The 21,466-nt window shown below is 42.8% G+C and overlaps 1 protein-coding gene across 1 annotated transcript in view; it reads right to left on the bottom strand.

Moving 5' to 3' along the window:
• Nucleotides 1-21,466, bottom strand: part of LRRK1 (leucine-rich repeat kinase 1) — a 194,752-nt gene that overhangs the window by 103,569 nt on the left and 69,717 nt on the right. Inside the window, exons 4-6 of the mRNA XM_006900059.1 lie at nt 17,650-17,829; nt 13,259-13,404; nt 3,176-3,178 (exon numbers count right to left, since the gene is read on the bottom strand). Coding sequence (XP_006900121.1) covers nt 3,176-3,178; nt 13,259-13,404; nt 17,650-17,829 — 329 coding nt within the window. The remainder of the gene's footprint in view (nt 1-3,175; nt 3,179-13,258; nt 13,405-17,649; nt 17,830-21,466) is intronic.

Below are 21,466 nucleotides of genomic sequence, written 5' to 3'. Positions count from 1 at the left end.
CATCTCTCCAATGCCTAATATGTCAATATTTATGCGTTTCATTTCTTTCTTAACAATTTCTAATTTTCCTACATTCATGGCTCTCACATTCCATGTTCCAATCACTAGGGTCTGCTTACAACTGTTCCTCCTCCTTTGTATTTCCATACTTGATAGTTCTACCTAGGTTGCCCTTTCTGTTCAGGGAGAAAACGATATCTGCAGTTAACTAATCTATGCAACACTGAGAGAAATCTTGACTCGATTAACTTTTAAATAAAGAAAAAAGTTTCTACCTCACAGGTATGTGTAAGATATTTGTTGAAGTATGATGTCATCACAACAAACTGGCTGACTCTGAGAAAGGAATCCAAGAACACTTGATTGTGCTTATGTGAAACCTATACTTGGACCAGGAGACAACCATCAGAACAGAGCAAGGAAACACTGCATGGCTCAAAATTGGGAGAACCGTGCGTCAACGATGTCTTATATCTCCATATATTTTCAATCTATATGCAGAACAGATTATCCAGGAGGCTGGGCTCTATGGTATCAGGATTGGAGGAAGATTCGATCAACATTCTGCGTTATGCAGATGACACAACTCTGCTTGCTGAAAGTGAGGAGGACCTGAACGAAGCATTTGCTGTGGAAGGTCAAGGACTGCAGCTTTCAATATGGATTGAAGTTCAACATCAAGAAAAAAAAGATTTTCACCACTGGGCCAATCGCAGCATCATGATAGATGGTGAAGACATTGAGATTGTTGATAGCTTCAGTTTGCTTGGCTTTCCAATCACCACTCTTGGGACCAGCAACCACGAAATTAAAAGACTAATTGCATTGGGAAAGTCTGCTGTCAGAAACCTTTCCAAAGTACTGAAGAACAATGATGTCAATATAGAGACTAAGATGCGCCTGATACAGGCCATGGTCTTTGCAATTACTTGATAAGCATTAGAGAGCTGGACAATGACTAGGGAGGACAGAAGGAGAGTTGATGCCTTTGAGCTTTGGTGTTGAAGAGTATTGAATGGACTGCTAGGAGAACCAACAATTTCGTCCTGGAGAGGGTGAAGCCAGGCTGCTCTTTGGAGGCAAGGATTCTGAAGCTTTATCTGACATACTTTGGACATGTTGCAAGGAGGGACTAGTCCTTGGAGACGGATGTCATGCTTGGGAGGTTGGAGAGACAGCTCAGGAGAGAAGACCCTCAATGAGATGGATTGATTCAGTGACTGGGGTAATGAGTGAGGATAGGAGTGTCACAGAAAAATAAGACTGGCATGGGATAGAGTTTAAGGGTGCTGTGCATGGTGTCACTCTCAGTCAGACAACTCGATGGCACATAACTACTGCAACGACAGTTAAACTGTGAAGTACTATGCAAATGGAAATATAATTACAAGATAACATTTAAACTATCTAACTTCTCTTTCTTTCCTTCAATCATCTAGAATTTATCCACTCATCCATCCACCCACTCACCCATCCACCCACCTATTCACCCATTCACCCGCTCACCCACCTTTGCATCCATTCATCTACTTACCCACCCACTAACAATCCATCATCCATCCATCCATGTACTCATCCATCCACTCACCCATCCATTTACTCTCTATCTGTCCATCCATTTATCCACCCATCATGCATTCATCCATCCATCTTATCTATCTATCTATCTATCTATCTATCTATCTATCTATCTATCTATCTATCTATCTATCTATCATCTATCTCCTATACTGAAGCCCAAACACAGGGCAAGCAAAAGCAGCCAAAACCTCCGCACATCAAACAAAACATCACCTACACAGATAGCCCCAAACTGTGTTAAGTGCTATGGTTAAAATAGATGGAAATTCAGAGACAAAACAATGGCTTGATATGACCTGTGACTTAAGGAAGTCTCTCCCGAGAACTCGGTGAGGTGGAAGTCAGTCCTAGAGTGGAGGGGAAGTGGTGTGTGGAGTCCTGCCTGGATGGTGAACCACTTCCCTTGGCTGTGGGATCTGCCTGCTAGTTCAGTACGGCTGGTTTAACTTCCCTGTGGCTGGAACATTTGGGCTTCTTTCCCTTATAAATTTTCTTATAAATAGTGTGCTCTGGATACTTTTGTGACAGTTACTCTCCCCTCTCTTTGAATTATGTCTTAGAGACATCTTTCAAAAAGGAAATGCCTAAAACAACAACAGAAAAAAAAGAAAAAAGAAAGAAAGAAAAGAAATGCTAAATTCACAACAGTTCACCAGGAGAAAACACTTGGATTGTTTTTCCACATGGCGCCAGTTCCTTTCCACATATGTGGAACCTGTTCCCTGTGCCAGCAGCAAAGCAGTGCAAGGCCGTCTGTGAACGGTGCAGCTGTGGGCCCTATTACTGTGCTGGTTTTACAGGTATGTGGATGTGCTTTAGAATTGCTTGAATTTGAATTGCTAATAAAATTGTGTATGTTTCTGTGCCATGGTATTTCTATACATATAAACAAACTGTTTATTTCTCTTAGTGTCTTACTCAGTGGAATCTGTGAGCAGCCTGACAGTAGGGCCCTGGGCCTGTTGGTCATTGCCCAGTGCCTGAAGTCTAACAGATTCTCTGTAACACTAACTACATTCAATTACAGATTGACATAGAATTGCATCAGTCATATACTTTGGACTAAGTTTATATCAGTTCCTTTCTTACAAGCATTTTACACTTATGAAAATTTGCTTTTGAATTTTTCTTCACATTTATATTTTACTACATATGTTGTTGCTGTTGTTGATTGTCTTCAAGTCAAGCATAACTCATAGAGACCCTATGAACAAAAGGCCTGAAGCCTTTCTGTAACTATCAACATTTATCAGTTTCTGGAGGCATGTTGTGTAGGAAGTGGATGACACTTGTATTTAACAACTTGAAATAGAGCAATTTTCCTTCTATAACTGGTATAACTAATTTTCCTTTAATAACATCAATTCATCCATCCGTCCATCCATCCATCCATCCATCCATCCATCCATCCATCCATCCATCCATCCATATATCCATCCACCCACTCACCCACTCACCCACTCACTCATCCATCCATCTATCCACCCACCCACCCACACATCCATCCTATTTTTTTTTTGCAATGAAAAAAAATTATTTCATGTTTAGGATCTAATGAAGCAATCTGAATCTTCCTCCTCTTTCACCCTTTTACAGTCTCAAAATTTAAATAAAAGTAAATTTGGAAAAGATAGTATGAGTCAATGCAAAAAGTAAAATTTGATACTCAGAATTTAATTAGCTTTACTATTCTTTTTTAAAATTATTATATTTTCTCCACTCTTCCTACTCCCTCTTCCAATCCAGTTTGCAATGTAATGCACTTCTTGTTCCAGGTTGTTGTCATATATGTAATAATATATTATTTTCAGCCGTTCTTCTCCTTATCTCTTCTAATGCCATGTTTATTATCTATCCATTCTTATCCTCATCTCTCCCCAACCCTCCATGTCAGCCCTATTTTATAACAGTGGTGTTATACAATATTTGTCTTTTTGTGATGGAGATATTTCGCTCAGCATAATGTACTCCATAATGGCTTACCCTTTTTGTGTAATGGTTTTGTTTGTTTGTTTTATTTCATTGTGTGAATGTATTTTTTAAATTTTATTAGTTTTAATGAACATTTACAGAGATTTTGGGTTTTCATTCATTCATTGTTGTACTGTTTTCTCTATCCTCCTCCCCAGTTCGTTCTTCTTTTTTCCCTCCCCCTTGAATGTCTGTTTTAATTGTACATCCATCCCATTTTAATGAAATACAAATGGCTTCTACAATGTTTTCTCTGTATTATATTTTAACATCTAGCAAGGGAAATGAACACTTACTTGAGATGTTGTATGCTGTACTTGACTTTTACTCTTTTGAACTTTCACTAATATTTTTCATGTGATATGAAGTGCTAATCATGCTGGAGTGGCATCACAGCTGTGGTCCTATTCTGAAGGGACTGTAGGGCAGGGAAGATCCTGATATGGAGAGAGCAAAGGTGGCACATGGATAGAAGAGCCGGAATGAGTGCTTATCAGTCACTGGGGACAGTGGGCTGGATGGGAATGTGCTGAAGACAGTGCTAAGGTTGAAGTTCAGAGGGCCTGGGGAACTCTGAGGTTTATCAGCTCTGAGGAATCTGGGTCCACTGCCTGCTGGACAAGAGCTTAGACTCTCAGAACTGTAACTGGACAGAGTTCACTGGTTCCTAGCTGAGAAAACTAGCCAGGATACAGAGATATAAGCGGCTGTGAGGAACCAAGTAGATGGCCCATAAGTAGACATATTCTGAAAGCACAAAATTTGTGGACCAAATCCTGTGAAACAAATATTAGGGCTTACATAGGAAAATTGTGTTCCCTAAAGGACTTCAGTGCTACCCCAGGAAATGCTTCTGGCCTGCAGGGCACAGGCCCTCCTGCAGGCAAACCCCAGCTGCTCAGGGACCCAGGAAAGCCAAGTGTGCACAATGTCACATCTGTACTTTTCTCAGCATCCCACAAATGTTCTCTAGAGCTGCCTCATATCTGAGGCAGTGCAGGCAGAATGCCTGTGGTTGGCCACTGTTGAACTTAACTGTGTTCCCCAGGGTGCAAGCTTGAACTCTATCATTACACCTGTGGACAGGGAGCTCTAGTGGCCTAGTCTATAGGAAGCTGTGTTGCTAGCACAAAGGTGGAGCATCTCCATGGTTCAAATCCACCACTGACTCCATGGGAGAAAGATGCTCAATCACTGATTTGGAACCCAGTGATGGGTCAGCTTTGAGTTCTGATTCATGAGTGAGACATATCCTTGGGTACAATTCTGTGAGGAAGACAATAAGGCTATACCAGTGTAGGGCATGTCCTAGACCAAACTGCTTCTGAGATAGAAAAAGAGCATAGTAGGTGCAGAGGCAAGCAAACACAAACAGGTGGACAGATGCTGCACCACCTGAAGATCGCCAAGGGGTTGGGACATGCTGGAAGAGGCATGGATGTTTCCTTGCATCAGGCCACACAGAGCCTTCTCTAGAGTCTATGTCCTGCATTTAGACTTCCAGTCTCCCATTTGGCAAGAAAACAGACTTCTGTCCTTCAAAGGTTCTCACTCATAGTATTTCTGTTATACTGACACCGGGAGACTAAGACACAGACAGGAATATGGCAAATCATCATCAACTCTTAAGTCACAAAAGTGGAGGTAATTAAAAAAGTAGTATTTGCCTAAAAAAGGTAACTTCCAGATGGGAACCATTAGGATGCCTCAATAGGAAATTACTCCTCTACCATTGGATCACTGCAAGAGTTATCTAAGCTATGATCTACTTTCAACTCTCTCCCTGGGCCTAACACAACTGCTGAGTGATACCCGCTCAAGGAGTTCTTAGGAGCCAATTCAGCATTCCTTTCCTGTCATGTTAAATCCTTCCACTCCTTCCTGGTGTGACAGCATCAAAGAGCCATTTCACTTGGCCAGAGTCAAATGGGCAGGATGCTCACAATGAACTCAATCCACCTCCCCAAGCTTAAGAGCAGGGTTGGTGGCTACAAAGCTGTTCAAAAGGTCCTCTAGCCAGTTCTTATTGTTTTACTTTTGTTGTTTAAAAAGTATATCTGAGAGGTCTGGACCATGTGGTGCGGCCTCTTAAACTTCCATTATCCTCGCTCCAAGACCCACAGAGCTAGCCAATGACGAAGACCTCCAGGCTCCTTGGCAGTACCCCTTTGCCAGCATAGTAATGGTCCATAGCTGGAGGAACAAGGTGCATCCTCAGATGGGCAGGCGGGCAGGAGGACAGCTGCATTTGAATCAGCTGTGACTCCTAGAATGGCAACAATGACATTTCAAAAATGCAAAGCAAGCCTCCAGCTTACCCAGAGGCTCCTAACAAGGAGTGGCCCAAGTGGGGAAGAGGGCACAAACACAGGGTAAAACCAGGGGGCCCCAGCAGACTATCAGTGTGACAGCTCTAGTATGGCTGTTGCAGGCAGAGTGAGTGGGAGAGGCTGCTGTCATCCCCCAAGTGCTGGCATGGGATGATAAGTCCAGCAAAGTCACTCCCAAGATTCAAAGCCCAGGATATCATCAGGTAAACCTATGTCACCAAGATCCCTTCAATTCCTACCGATGTCTAAATAGTAAAGAGGCAGCAAGTCAGGGCAATCTCATTGGACACCCACAAGGGCATCACTCATCTCTTGTCCCTGAGCCATTCTCTGAGGCAGACGCCCTCCCAGGGCTGTACCTGTCTCACCAACACACAGCACAGAGGGAACCCCTACTGTGGTCACACGCTGTAGGTCACAGATGGCTGGCACTCCCTCACCTACATGCCTGCCTTTGAAATTCCTTTGAATACTTGAAACACAGGTTCTCTAGGGAAGCCCAGGGGCCTATATGACTCAGGCTGCATTGTGATTTCATTTTCTCTTCTGATTCTACAGTGGAGAGACATGAAGAAGGACAGAGTATTGTCTGTCTTTTGGCTTCTTACCTGAAAATGCAATGGCACGTCCATGCTTGCTCATTGTCCACCTCAACAGACAACAGGCATCAGGCTCAACCCTTTGTGGCTTTGCATTCACAAAAGGCTGGGAATTCCACACAAGCGGATCTTAGCATTGGGTGCACACTGGAATCACCCAAGATACTTTAACTGGTAGAGGGAATAGCTTTGGCATGGGACAGTAGAAAGCTCCCAGAGAATTCTAATGTGCAGACAAAGCTGAGAATTACTGTGTTCCTATTTCAAGGCACAAGGGCAGCCCATGGACATGGTCAGCAGGACACGCATGGGCTCAGGTTCAAGTTCTGACCACTGCTTGGTATTTGCCATTCTTGGATAGTCCACAGAAAGTCTCATTAGTTGAAATATTTCAATCATTAAAACAGATTATAACCCTTGTGGTTCTTACCATGATTAAACATGATAGAATGCTGAGTAAAGTGTCAAGTACTACATAAATAAATGTTACACAGTTCTGGTGGCCTAGTGGGCAGGGAGTTGTGTTGCCACCCAAAGGCAGGTGGCTTGAATACACTAGTGGGAAAAAGATGTGCAATCTATTCCTGTGCAAATAATAGCCTCTAAAAACCTGTTGGAGATGCTAACATTAGTTACTATTTCCTGAGAACATACTGTGTCAGGCCCCTGGCTAAGTCCACAATTGCCCTCCATGATTGTTGTTGTTGTGTACCATTTCATCAGAACCGACCCACAGCTAACTGTCCAGTGGGTTCTCAGAGGCAGCTTAATCGCGTAAGAGGAGATTGCTCATCTTTTTTTCCACAGAGCAGCTGGTGGATTTGAACAGTGTGCCTTTGTTTGGGTTGGTCAGGACAGATCGTTGGAGGGAAGGAGAGGCGTCGCTGCCCACGTCAGCCAGGCCATGAACAGGGTGCCCGCAGCCGCGGCGCAACAGGCGGTGCAGGCTGCTCTTTGGCCTAACTCCCACGGGGCCTCAGCGGCCTTGTCAGTGTGGGCGGAGGCTTGTGGCGGAAGCTGGAGCGCGTCTGCAGCCAGCACAGCTGCACCCATGATGAGCTGAGCTCTGCACTCTGGACGCGGACACCCCTGGTTCCTCGACCCATGCTATTGGGTCGACCTTGACTCCACGTTAGCCACGCTGCAAAAGGAGATGGTGGAGCTGCGGTTGCTGGACATGTCTCTGTTATGCCAGCTTTGAGTCGATCCAGGACTACAAATACCTGTGCCAGGCCCTGTCATCCTCTCTGCACTCGGACAGCTCCTACCCACCCACCCAAAGGTGGCCTCTTGGAGGATGAAGAACCTCCTGATGCCAGCCTGCCTTGGGCCTCGCCACTCCTCCACTGTCGCCCATACATACAATGCCCGTGACCAGTGGCTGCAGGATGCCTTCCACATCAACGTTTAAGGGGGTTGCGGTGGGGGTGCCCTTCCAAAAGGCTGCAAAATTCACCCTTTGGCATGTTCTTGCACTGCAGGGCTTTTCCCACCTCATTAAGCTAGGGCACACAGCCTGTGCCCTTTAACCCACACTGTCAACAATATGCCTGAAATATGTGAGGTGACACCTCATCCTCCTTGCCTCCAAAGAGCACTCTTGCTGCATCCTCTCCAAGACATATTTGTTTGTTCTTTTGGCTGTCCATGTTCAGTGCTCTTGTCCAACACCAACAGATCAAAGGCATCAATAATTCTTCTGTCATTCCTATTCATTGTCCAGCTCTCAGATGCATAGCAAGTGATTGGAAAGACCACAGCCTGAAATCAATGCACTTTAGCCTCAAACAGACATCAATACTCCTCAATACTCCTGGTGCATAGATCAATAAAAATCGTTATCGTTTGAAAAAAAACACACAGTACTACTTTATCTAAGACAGCTCTATCTAACTAATCTTTGTTGTTATGCGCCCTTGAAATCACAGCTGACCCTCCAGTGGGTTTTTAGATTCAGTAAATTGCACAGAAGGAGAATGCTCATCTTCCTCCCACAGAGCAAGTGCTGGATTCGGACCACATGCCTCTGGGTTGGCAGCACAACTCCTTACCATTGTTGTTGTTTGTCAATGAGTTGGAACCAACCCATAGCTGACCCTTCAGTGGGTTTTCGGAGGCAGTTAATTGCACAGGAAGCGACTGTTTATCTTTCTCCTATGGAGCAGTTGGTGGATTCAAAAGGTAAGCAGCTTCTTATCAATTACTAAGAAATTTCTTTAGACTTCTCATAATAAAATGGAAAGTATCCTGAACTATTTTGTAAAGATCACTGGCTCTCACTGCTGTCAAGTTGGAACTAACTCATAACTGGGCCCCCAGTGCATTCTAAGAAGCTGTAAATTAGTTGTGTGGGAGTAGACTGTGCATCAAGAGCAATTGGTATATTGGAATCAACTGTTTTTGGATTGAATAACTCCTTCCTGCGTAGGCCACCTGAGCTAGTATAGTCTTACTCCTAAAGCCCATAAAAGCAACAAAAACAGAAGATTATACAATAAATTTATTTCTAAATATAAATGTAAAACTTATTAATAAAGAGCTGTTGCTGTTGTGTTGTTAAGTGTCATCGAATCACAAGTGACTCACAGCAACCCTATGAATGAAAGTCCTGGATACCTCCTGTATAACTTTCTTCCTTTCTCCGGGTTCATAGGGTTTCCAGAGGCAAGCTATTGTGGAAGTGGATGCCACTCCTGCTTCCAAGCTTGTTTTAATTGGGGAGCTTCACCAAACAATGTCCACCACAAGTAAAAGTATTCAGCTTCACAGCAACCACGAGTTACCTCTGTACAGCAAATGGACATACCAGGGTTACAGGACCTAGAAGAATGTTTCACCAAAAACAATTAAAGGCAGGCCTGAGGGCCTGTGGCCAGAGGGCCTTATAGGATTTGAAGCTAGGGCCTGGAGAAGGCTCCACAGGCTCGACTCCACCCTTAATTACCCTTATCTAGGGGTCAGGGCTGCCCATCCACCTTTGAAAGCCAAAAGGACAGTAACACACAATGCAAAAGACCCCAGAAATGTCCCTTGCCTGACTGCCTGCCACCAAGAGGAGACGCCATGGAGACGCCAGCCATCCCACCCAATTAGCCGGCTGGCTCCCAGAGTGGAGGGAGACTCCGTTAATAAAGAGCAGCGGTGAAAATGTTAGCTAGTGTTTATTCTAAAAATTTTAAATTGGGTCAAGATCTATCATTACCATTCACTACATGAACACTGTACAGTAGCAAAGCTACATGACTTTATTAATAGGTGCCTAAAGGACAAGTAACAACACTCTGCAAATATTCCTATACTCCCAAGCAAAACGGCATATAAGGCAACTACCTAAATATGAAACAGTACAGTTACCAAAACCTGATAGCAAACGTCCATAAACTGCTGATATCAAGACCTTTAAAATCTGGAACAAGAGATACTTCCATTATAATATTGGTTTTGATTTTGAGTAATATACCATAAGACTTGAAATGAAAGAATTTGAATAAAGATTGAAAAAGAATATCCAAATTTATCTCCACACAAGAAAGATTATTATGACCTGAACATAAGTCTCCAGCAAGGAAAGTAATAAGATTAACATTAATAAGACCTGATTAGGGGACGGGATAAAACAAAACTATACAAACCATTAAGGCTGCTCCTTGGAGGCAAAGATTCTGAGGCTCTGTCTAACATACTTTGGATATGTTGTAAGGAGGGACCAGTCCTTGGAGAGGGCTGTCATGCTTGGGAGGGTGAAGGGATAGCGCAGGAGGGGAAGACCCTCTATGAGGTGGATTGATTCAGTGACTGGGGTAATGGGGGTGGGTGTGTCGGAGACAGGGAGACAAGACAGTGTTTAGGGCTGTTGTACAAAGGGTCGCTATGAGTTGCAAGCAACTCGAAGGCACATAACAACAACAACTATACCATTAGGCTAGAAATGGAAATGAAGCGGGGGGAGAAGTATTATAAAATGAAATAATATCAAATAAGGCAGCAATAAATAAAACAGGCTCATGATATTTATGAAGAAAATAGTAAAAATCTCACTGACATAAGCAAAGCAAAAGCTACATAAATAGAACACAATGGGAAATGGGCAAAGCACAAGAATAAACATCTGATAAAAAGCAAGAGTTCTTTGCAAAAGACAATAAAGAACAGACTTTTGTTAACAGATCCCAAGACTTGAATAAAATGTCTATTAACAAAAAAGTCTATTTTAATTTGGTCAGAATCAGACAAGTCTCTGACTTGGTAAAAAGAATCCTCAAATTATGTGTGGATATACACTAGGAAAAATGACAATGATAGCACTTCAATTTAGAGAAAAAGGAAGTTTTGTTTTTAAAAGTGGTGTGAAAATCATTGCTCCTGAGTGCTGCACAGTTGTATTCCATCATATCAATGTATGCCAAGTGAATTAACTCAGTTTCATAAGGACAAACAAGGCCATTATAATAAAAAGAAGAATAACAAGTAAAACATGAATGGTGACTCAAGAAGGGAAGGGGAGGGAACAGAAAGGTGAGGACGGGTAGGGGCAAAATTACAAGGCTGCACAATTTGGTGGTTGGAGGGATGGGATAAAGGAAATGGGAAAGATCTGGTGGGGACCTGAAAAGTCAGGATAATAGTGGGCATAGTCCAATGGTGATTGATTTTATAAAACATAATGCATGGGAATGATTGTATGAAACAGTGTGAATGACAACTAGTGTGAAATACAATGTATACAAACTTTGTAGGCAAACAATATAAAATAGAAATTATAAAAAGAAGGAAAAGTGGCATGGAACAATTGGCCATTCAACTACAAGAGGTGAAAGCCAGACTCCCCACTAGAATACCACATACAAAGATGAATTCTTTAAAATGAAACACAAAATGTAAGAAACAAGATTTAAAAAAAAAACCCACAAACAAACAAATGTAAAAAACTTCAAATTCACTTCTCTTTTTGCCATGACAGAATGGAGTCTAGCTGCCCCTCCAATGGGGCTCAGAGGCTGTAAATCAGAAAGACTGCTTGTCTTTGCTCTGAGGACCTGGTGGTGGTTTCCAACTACTAGAGAGGTACTGCTATCGGCTGAGCTGCAGCTCCTCACAGATTCCACCACCGAGCTCCCAGAGGTAAGACAGGAAGGTGGTAATTTCCACCACCAATAATATATACCACTTAGAGGCTGTTTTTCATTGGTTTATTTAGGATTGGTTGGGGTTTTTTGTGTGTGTTGTAGTTTTTTGGGGTTTTTTTGTAACATTATCTTGTTGTGTTGTTGTGTACCATCAAGTTGGAACCAACCCACAGCTGACCCTCCAGTGGGTTTTCAGAGACAATTAAATCTCATGGGAGGAGATTGTTCATTTTCCCTCGAGGAGCAGATGGTGTGGCCTCAAACCATGTGCCTTCAGGATTGCAGCGAAGTCGCTTTTTTAAAAAAATTTGATTATTATTTTAACAAAGTTTACAGAGAAGTTGGATTTTTACTCATTCATTGTTGCACATTTTTCTCCTTCCCCTTCCATCCAAGGAACATAGCTGTACTGTAATCCTGAAGGCACACAATTCAAGGCCTCCAGAGGGTCAGCTATGGGTTAGTTTAAACTCAACAATACACAACAGCAACATTATTTTAGAAATGAGAGAAACATTTATTTTCTTAGTAATCTTCAAGGAAGAAGATAAAACCATTATAAAGACTCTGATAATATGTAAATAAAATTTGTGGTGGAAATTACATTATTATGTAACCCATACATACTTATACCACTATGTTGTTATACACTACTATAACAAACTTTTTTTTTATTATAGTCAAAAAAGAAAACTAAACTCTATCTAAGGGTATTCTGGTGGATTAGTGGTAAGGAGTTGTGCTGCCATTCCAAAGGTACACGGTTTGAATCCATGAGCTACTCCATGTGATTGATTTACTGACCTTGAAAACCCCTTGAAAGGTCAGCTATGGGTTGGTTCCAGCTCAACAGTACACAACAACAACAAAAACAATAACAACAAACCTAGCATTCGGAGTCCTGGTGGCAGAGTTAACCAAAGGGTAAGAGATCTAAATCCACCCACTGTTTCAAGGCAGAAGATGGGCAGTCTCAGGCCCCCAGTGGAGGGTTGCTATGACTGGACTCCACTTGGCAGCAGTGGGTTTTTTTGTTCTGTTTTTGCTTAAAAATATGCTTAAGATATTTTCACAGCTTTGCACGGGTAATGATGGTGTGATGGTGTTGGTGACTCACTTCAAGTGGCAAGACAGAAAGCTTTTCATTCATCCTCATTTGAGCTACTATAACAGGCACGGAGCCCTGGTGGTGCAGTGTGGAACACTCACGTAGTAACAGAGAGGCCAATGTTGTGACCTACCAGTTGATTCGTGGGAGAAAGATGTGGCTCCTTCCCCAGTGAAGATGACAGTATTGGGGACAAAATGGGGCAATTCTACTCTGCCCAGGAGCATTGCTCCGAGTCAAAACTGATTCAATAGCAATGTTAGTTTTCTTTGAAATTTTTTTCAAAGAAACTTAACTTTAAAATCTAATAAGGAAAATGTAAAAAAATTTAAAGAAGTTGTTTAAAAAATAAAAAAAGTTGTTTAACAACCTAATATTTAATATTTTAATATTATTTAATATTTATTTTAATATTTATCATCTTAAATAATATGACACATTTACCCAATTTTAAGAACAATCTTTGATACACTACAATAAATTGTAATAAAACATATGAAAATCAGTTTTCAGCTTTTCAACCCCAAAGTGGTACCTGCTTACCTCTCCTGGACAACCACTGGGTAAGGTGCTGGCTTCTATGAAATACTTTCTGAGAAGATGTTTACTCGGGTCAGGACTGTCCAACAAGATGTAAGAGCAGAAAAAAGCCCCATGACGAAGCAAGAATATGGCTGTGTCCTCATTGCCTAAAGCAACAAGAAATAGAAAGCTGACATAAGGGTGTTAGTTGTTGTTGTTGCTAGATGCTCTCAAATACGACTTATAGCAACCTTACAGACAACAGATCTGAATTCTGTCCTAGCCTGTGCCATCCTCATCATCTCTGACATACTCATTGCTGCAGTCACTATGCCAATCCATCTGGCTGAGGATGGTCCTCTCCACCTTTCCAAACACGATGTCCTCCAAGAAATAACCTCTTGTAGCAACATGCCAAACAACTTTATGTATGTGAGATGAAGCTTTATCATCTTTGCTTCCCAGAAGCACTCTGTCTGAACCTTCCCCAGGACGTAAGTGTTTTTTTCTTTTGGGAGTCCATGGGATATTCAGCACTCTTCTCCAACACCACAGTTCAAAGGCATCAATTTTTCTGTCATCCTATTCATTGTCCAGCACTATGATGCCTAGCAAGTGACCATGGCCTGCATCAGGTGCACCTTAGTCCTCAAACTGACTTCACTGCTCTTCAAGAATCTGGACAAGAATTGTCCAAAATGGCTGACTCTCAAATGCAAAACTGAAATAAAAATACATTTTCTAAACTTCTCTGTTCACTTCCCTTGAGGTGTCAAGTTCCTGTTATGTGTCACTGAGTCATCTACAACTCCTAGTGACCCTGTGAATAACAGATCTGACCCCTGCCCTGTCCTCTACCATCCTCACCATCTCCAAAATGCTGGACCCCATTGTTACAGTCTTCCTCTCTTTCCATCTTTTCTAGTATGATGTTTTCTTCAAAAGACTGGCTGACAATATGTCCAAAGTAAGTGAGATAAAGTTTTTCTATTCTTGTCTTTAAGAAGCACCCTGGCAGCACTTCCTCCAAGAAAAACTTGTTTCTTATTTCAGCAGTCAGTCCATGGATATTTGGTACTCTTCTTCAACATCCCAATTTAAAGACATCAATTCTTTTAATGTGTCATCTCACTCATTGTCCGATTTTTAGATGCACAGGAAACAACTGAACATCAAAGCTAGGAATAGGTGTACCTTAGTCTCTAAATGGACATCCTTACTCTTTATTACTTTGTAGATCAGTACTCAAAAGCTGATTTCTCCAATACAACACCTCTTCTGACGTCTGTTATCCTGGGTGTCGATTGTGGATCTTAGGAAACTAGAATTTTGACAACCTCAATCTTTTTGCTATCTATCATGATGTTACCTACTGGTCTACAAGTGAGGATTCTGGTTTTCTTGATGTTAAGATGTAACTCATATTGAAGGCTGCAGTCTTCAATGTCTTTCATGTCTTTTTCACTTTCTGCAAGCAAGGTTGTTTTATCTGCATTAACACAGGTTTTTGATTAGTCTTCCTCCAATCCTTATGACACATTCTTCATTATAGCCCAGATTCTTGAAATATTTGCTCCTGTTGTTGTTATGTGCCTGAAACTCATAGCAACCCTATGCACAAGAGCTCTGAACCCTGCCCTAACCTGAGCCAATATCACTGTCTCTAACACACCTACACCTATTGCCCTATTTACTGTGTCAACCCATCTAATTTTGGGTTTTCCTGTGCTGTACTGTCCCTCCACCCTTCCAAGCATGATGTCCTTCTTCAAGGACTGGTCCCTCCTGGCAACAAGTCCAAAGTATGCCAGATGAAGCTTCAAAAATCTTTGCTCCCAAGGAGCAACTTGGTTTCACTCTCTCCAGGAAAGACCTATTTGTTCTCTTAGCAGTCTATGGTATTATTTAATACTCCTCTCTACCACCAGAACTCAAAGGCATTCTTCTTCTGTCATCATTAGTCATTGTCCAACTCTCTGATGCATAGAAACTAATTGTGAAGATCATGGCCTGTATTAGGTGTGCCTTAGGCTCTAGACTGACATCATTGCTCTTCTGTATTCTGGAAAGGCTCTGATGACAGATTTTCCTAATGCCATTTGTCTTTTGACTGCCAGGAGTGTTGACTGTGGTGCCAATCAAGCCGTAATTGTTAACAGCCTCAATCTCTTCTCCACCTATCATGGTGCTCGCCAAGAGGTCCAGTGGTGAGAACGTTTGTTTTCTTGATGCTGCGCTTCAATCCATATTGAAAATTGTAGGCCTTGACTTTCTGTAGCAAATGTTTCAGGTCCTCCTCAGTTTTAGCAAGCAAGGTTGTGTCATCTGCATAACATAGGTTGTTGACGAGTCTTCCTCCAATTCTGATGCCACACTCCTCCTCATAAAGCCTAGCCTCCTGAATGATCTGTTCTGCATATAGTTTGAAAAGGTATGGAGACAGGATGTATTCCTGACACATTCCTTTCCTAATTTTGAACCATGCAGTGTTTATCGGCTCTGTTCTGGTGAATGCCTCCTGGTTCAAGTACAGGTTTTGCATGGAAGTTTGCCTTTTTCTGTGAAGTGATGATTTATTTTCATGGGTCAGTTTGGCTACGCTACAGAGATCTAATAGCACAGTGTATAACCACACTGCTAACCAAAAGGTAAGGGGTAAGGATTTTTAGCAGTGGAAACTGTACTAAGGGTTCTGTGAGCTGGAAAGAAGTGACTCAGTGTCATGGGAGTCTTGATGCTGGCGGTGTAGGTTTCTGTAACAGTGACTGTAAGTACAGGAGACATCCTTGATGAAGCGGGCATAGACTCAGATGAAGGCCTTAGGAGCAATATTAAGGTTTCTGGAAGAAGGCATTCTACAGAAATAATTCTGAAGTTTCTGGTCTGTCATCTGCTTGACAACGTTAAGACTCAAGACACAATATCATCTCCCCTGGAGACTCAATCTCTAAACTTCTGTTAGCAGTCCAGCATGTGGGAACAGTGATTGCTGGTGCCACTCTCCCTCACACACACGCATTCCCACTGACACAATCTCTCTCACACACATTCACATGCATGCACAGTCATTACACACACACACACACACACACACACATGCACACTCATTCTCAGACATTCTCACACACACACTCATATACCCATGTACACTTATTCACACACTCACATGCATTCACACACCCTCATCTACACTTAATCTCACACACATTCGCTCATATTCTCACACACACACACTCATAAACTCATACACACTCATACATTCACATACACTCATGCACACACATACTATCATATACCACTCATTCTCATACACATACACATGAACTCATACACTCAGGTACATGCATACATACTCTTTCACACACTTACACACTCTTGTCTACACTCATTCTCACACATGTTCACTCACACTCTCACACATGCACTCACGTGCACTCATTCATACACACACTGACACCCATTCACTCACACAGACACATACTCATGCACACTCTCATATGTACACTCATGCATATTGTCATACTCTCACTTTCATACACACACACTTTCTCTCATATACACTTTATCACTCACACATACAAATTCTTTCATACCTTTGTCATCACAAATGATAAAAGATCAGGAAATATACAGACTGAAAAAATATTGGTAGCATTTATGATAAAGAAAAATATTCCTAATATATAAAAAGCCCATTTATGTGTTTCTTCTATTTCTTTCTTTTTTCTGGAGAATCCTTGCTGACACAAACTTTAAAAATAAACCACCACCACCACCAAAGAGCCCTAAACCAAACCCAGTGGTGCTGAGTCAATCCTGACTGATGTAGACTCCATGTGAGCAGAACTGCGCCTGGATTCTTTATGCCTGTAATTCTTGAAGAAGCAGTTTTTCAGCTCTTTATTCATAGTACTGCTCTCTGGATTTGAACCATCAACCTTTACGTTAACAGAAGAACACAAAGAGACTGTGCCACCCAGAATGCACGGCTTATATAGTGGCCTAGTAAAATGTCTTATTTGTCACAGTTTCTTTCTTTCACTGGAATCCATCTCCGGGGGTGAGAATATTTAGAAAAATGCACAAATAGTAAATCTGCAAAAGTGTCCACATGGAGACCTACTGAGAGCAGAGGATGTCTGTGAGGATCCAGCCATTGGGTTCCACCATCAGTGCATGTGTATGCATGTGTATGAGAGAGAGACAGAGAGAGAGACAGAGAGAGAGAGAGAGAGAGAGAGAGAGAGAGAGAGAGTGTGTGTGTGTGTGTGTGTGTGTGTGTGTGTACGCATGTGTGTGGGCTGTGGAGCTGTAATGACCCAGCCATTGGGTTCCACCACTAGTGCTTGTGTGTGCGTGTGTATGAGTGTGCGTGTGGATTGTGCGCACAGCACTGGCTTGGGAAGACACACCTGACTTGATGGCCGCATAGAGGGGCAGGCGCAAGATGACAGGGAACTCGTTCTTCCTGGTGGCATAGCTCTCAGGGTCAGCTCCGTGAGTCAGGACTAGGAGCTTGACGATGGCCAGGTGGCCGTGCTGGCAAGCTAAGGCCAACATCCAGTTCAGGAGCCGCTGAAAGCTGCAGGGACCTAGGGGAAATGAGAGGACATGAAAGATGAACAGAAGGGCACGATCAGTCACATCCAGTCCTCTCTCTGACCACTGATAAAAGCAGTCCTTCAGGTGGATATCCTGTACTGACCTGCTAATGTGCTCCAGAAGTCCTAGCAGGCCAGCTGTGACTCTTTCTGAACCCTGCAGGTCTGGGCAGAAAGATGTTCCAGGGTGCTGACCTCTGCATGTCTGAGCTGGGTGAACACCCTCCTCCCACCTTTTGGTGGGTACCCAAGCAAGCACTTGAATTGGTTATGGTTGGCATGTGCTTTCGAGTCAGAACCAACCACAGCTGACTCTCCAACAGGTTTTCAGAGGCTGTAAATTGCACAGAAGGGGACTCCTCATTTTTCCCCTGCAGAGCAGCTGTGGATTTGAACTGCATGCCTGAGGGTTGACAGTGGAGGTCTTACCAGAACTCCCTCTTGTATTACCTAGGGCACCATGTTTCTGAAATATACTCCTGAACTATACATAGTAACACTACATAAACCCATTTATTCATGTAATAATGTCCAGTGAGGAAAAGCAAAAGTCAAGAAAACAAACTTTACCTGCAGAAAAAGACCATGTGGCATGAAAACTGCACAATGGGACCTCTGGGCTATAGCCGGACCCTCATCCAGTCCTGAATCCCCCCTTTAGAGGTTCTGGGGATAGACTGTTGATGCCTAAATTACCTTAGCTGTATAATTCTAGACAAATTTCTTCACTTCTCCCCACTTCAGTTGAATTACTGGTGAAATGGAACAGCCTGCAGAACTTGCTTCTGAGTCAGATGTGAGGTTTACATGACAATGCATGAAGAAGTGACAGAATAAGTGATAACTAATTAAGTAACATCTGAAGGCTGGACAATGAGTAAGGATAACAGAAGAATCAATGCCTCTGAATTGTGGAGTTGGCCAACAGTACCAAATATACCATGAACTGCCAAAAGAACAAATATGCCTTGGAGGAGGTGCAACCTGAGTGCTCACTGAAGGGAAGAAGGATGAAACTTTGACTCACACACTTTGGGCATGTTGTCAAGAGGTGCTAGTCCTTGGACATCATGCTGGAAAAGATAGAAGGTTGGCAAAGGAGAGGAAGACCCTCAACAAGATGGGCTGATACAGTGACTGCAGCAATGGGATCAAGTGTGTCAGAGACGATGAGGATGGGACAGGGTTCAGACCTGTTGTTCATCGGTTTCTATGGTCGGTTTCTATGAGTCATACTCAACTCAATAACACATATCAATGACAACAACAATGTTGTTGTTGATTGCGATCGAGTCGAGCACAGCTCATGAACAAAAGAAGCCTTTCTATAACTATCGCTGTTTCTCAAAGTTCATAGTTTCCAGAGGCATGTTGTTTAGAAAGTGAGTGACACTCCTGCTTCCAAATACCAGTCGGTTACTAGAATACTTGTATGTTGTGAATTTCCAAGTTGGCTGTAACATACATATATTACTCTTATTATTATGAAAAAAGGCTTTGATAAAACAAACAAAACTAAACTTTGCACCCCCAAACTGTGAGAAGGTCACCTTAGCGTCCTGCCCAACTAACTGCAGAGACTGTCACTGCTTGGCATCTCGGTGAACAGGACTGCAAGGGATCAGCGCTGCACAAGTTTCACATTAAAAACAGCAGCAGTTTCTCTGGGGTCCTGGTGTCATGGTAAAATGACCTCATTCTTCACACTCACATCTTTCAGTGGCATCTTAACACTGCCTTGTTTCTCCCTCCAATCCTGATGCCACCCTCCTCTTCACAAAGTCAAGGTTGTTAGATAATTTGCTCATCAGATGACACAATCTTGCTTGCTGAAAGTGAGGAGGACTTGAAGCACTTATTACAGAAGATCAAGGAATGATCCAGCTTTCGGTACGGATTGCATCTCAATGTCAAGTAAACAAAGATTCTTATTACTGGACTGACAGACAAAATCATGATGGATGTAGAGGAGACGGAAAGTGTCAGCAGTTTCATCTTGCTTGGATCCACAATTAAAACCTTTGGTGCCAGAAGTCAGGAGATGGAGAGGCACATTGCACTGGGAGTTTCTGAAGTTAGGGACCTCTCAGATTGTTGAGGCGTAATGGTGTCAGTTTGAAGATTGGGGTGCGTCTGGTAAAGGCCATAGTCCTTCCCATAACTTGCTGTGCATCTGAGAGCTGGATGATGACTTGAGGATGGCAGAGGAAGAATTTATGCTTTTGAGCTGTGGTGCTGGAGAGGAGTGCTGAGCATCCCATGGATGGCCCAGGGAACAAGTAGATGTGTCTTGGAGGAGTTGCAGCTGGAGTGCTCTTTGGAGGCAGGGATGATGAAGCTTCCCTTCACATACTCTGGCAATGTTGCTAGGAGCGTGCTATTCCTTGGAGAGGGACGTGATGCTTGGAAGGTGGAGGGCGGGTAAGGGAAAGGAAGACCTTTGACCAGGTGGATTGGCACAGTGACTGCCACAGTGGGCTCTTGTGTGTTGGGGGTTATAAGGATGGCACAGGATAGATCTTTGTTCATGGGGTCACTGTGAGTTGTGCTTGATTCAACGGCACCTAACAACAAACTACATGTGAGATGGAGCTTCACAATCCTTGCCTCTAGAGAGCAAATTGGTTTTACTCTCTCCAGGACAGACCTGTTTGTTCTCTTGGTGGTCCATGGTATGTTCAGTGCTCTTCTCCATCAATGTGGTTCAGGGGCATTGGTTCTTCTGTCATTCTTGTTCATGGCCCAGCTCTCAAGTGTATGGCGGTCAGTTATGAGAACCATAACTGAATCAGGCATAGTCTCTAGGCTGACGTCACTGCTTTTTAGCACTCTGCTTTTCCAATGTTTTAATAGCATTTACTTGTCCTCCTAAATTCACTGACTTAACATATTTTATCACATTCTATTGTTCCTGATCAAAGATTTTTTAGCATCCCTACATAAAGTATGCTGCCTGGGCCAGAGCTGGACAGAATTGTGTTGCTTCTTTTCCCTGACTCCTGACCAAGATCAATGACTCAGAGGAAATCAATCGGAATTAAAACCTAAACCTGAACTCACTGGCTGAGTCCATCCTGATGCATGGTGAGCCATGTATGCCCACAAGGACTGAAGCAGAACAGCAGCAGTGCCAGGCCCCAGATGGTGCTGTTGGTATATACACCACATGGTGGCACCCCAGCGAAGCCTACCTGATCCTGCACATACACAGAACCACCATCAGCCAGAGCCTAGGGCTGCAGCCTCTGCACCATCCATCTCACCGGGTGCCTTCTTCTTTCTCACTGTCTCACTGGTAGGCACAGTGTCTGCCAGGACACATCCCTTCTGATGACATGTCCAAAGTGCACGAGTTGGAGTCATACCATCATCACTTCCAAGAAACACTGCGCTGCACTTCCAAAGCAGCTGTGTTTGTTCTTTTAGAAGTTCATGGTATATGTAATATTCTTCTTAAGTATCACCATCATATTTCAGGGGCATCAGCTGTTTACCTTCCTTATTCATTCCACAGTTTTAGCATGTATATGAGGCGCATAAAAATATCTTCACTCGAGAAAAGATCACGCATTTGGAAGCTGAAGAACAACTTGCTTGAACACGACTGGGTACAAGAAGAAATAAAAAA

The sequence above is a fragment of the Elephantulus edwardii genome, unplaced genomic scaffold, assembly GCF_000299155.1.
Source record: "Elephantulus edwardii isolate Elephantulus edwardi_28Jun2011 unplaced genomic scaffold, EleEdw1.0 scaffold00272, whole genome shotgun sequence".
NCBI lineage: Eukaryota > Metazoa > Chordata > Mammalia > Macroscelidea > Macroscelididae > Elephantulus > Elephantulus edwardii.
The sequence above is the reverse complement of the archived record's forward strand: the minus strand, read 5'-3'. Positions and strand labels throughout refer to the sequence as shown.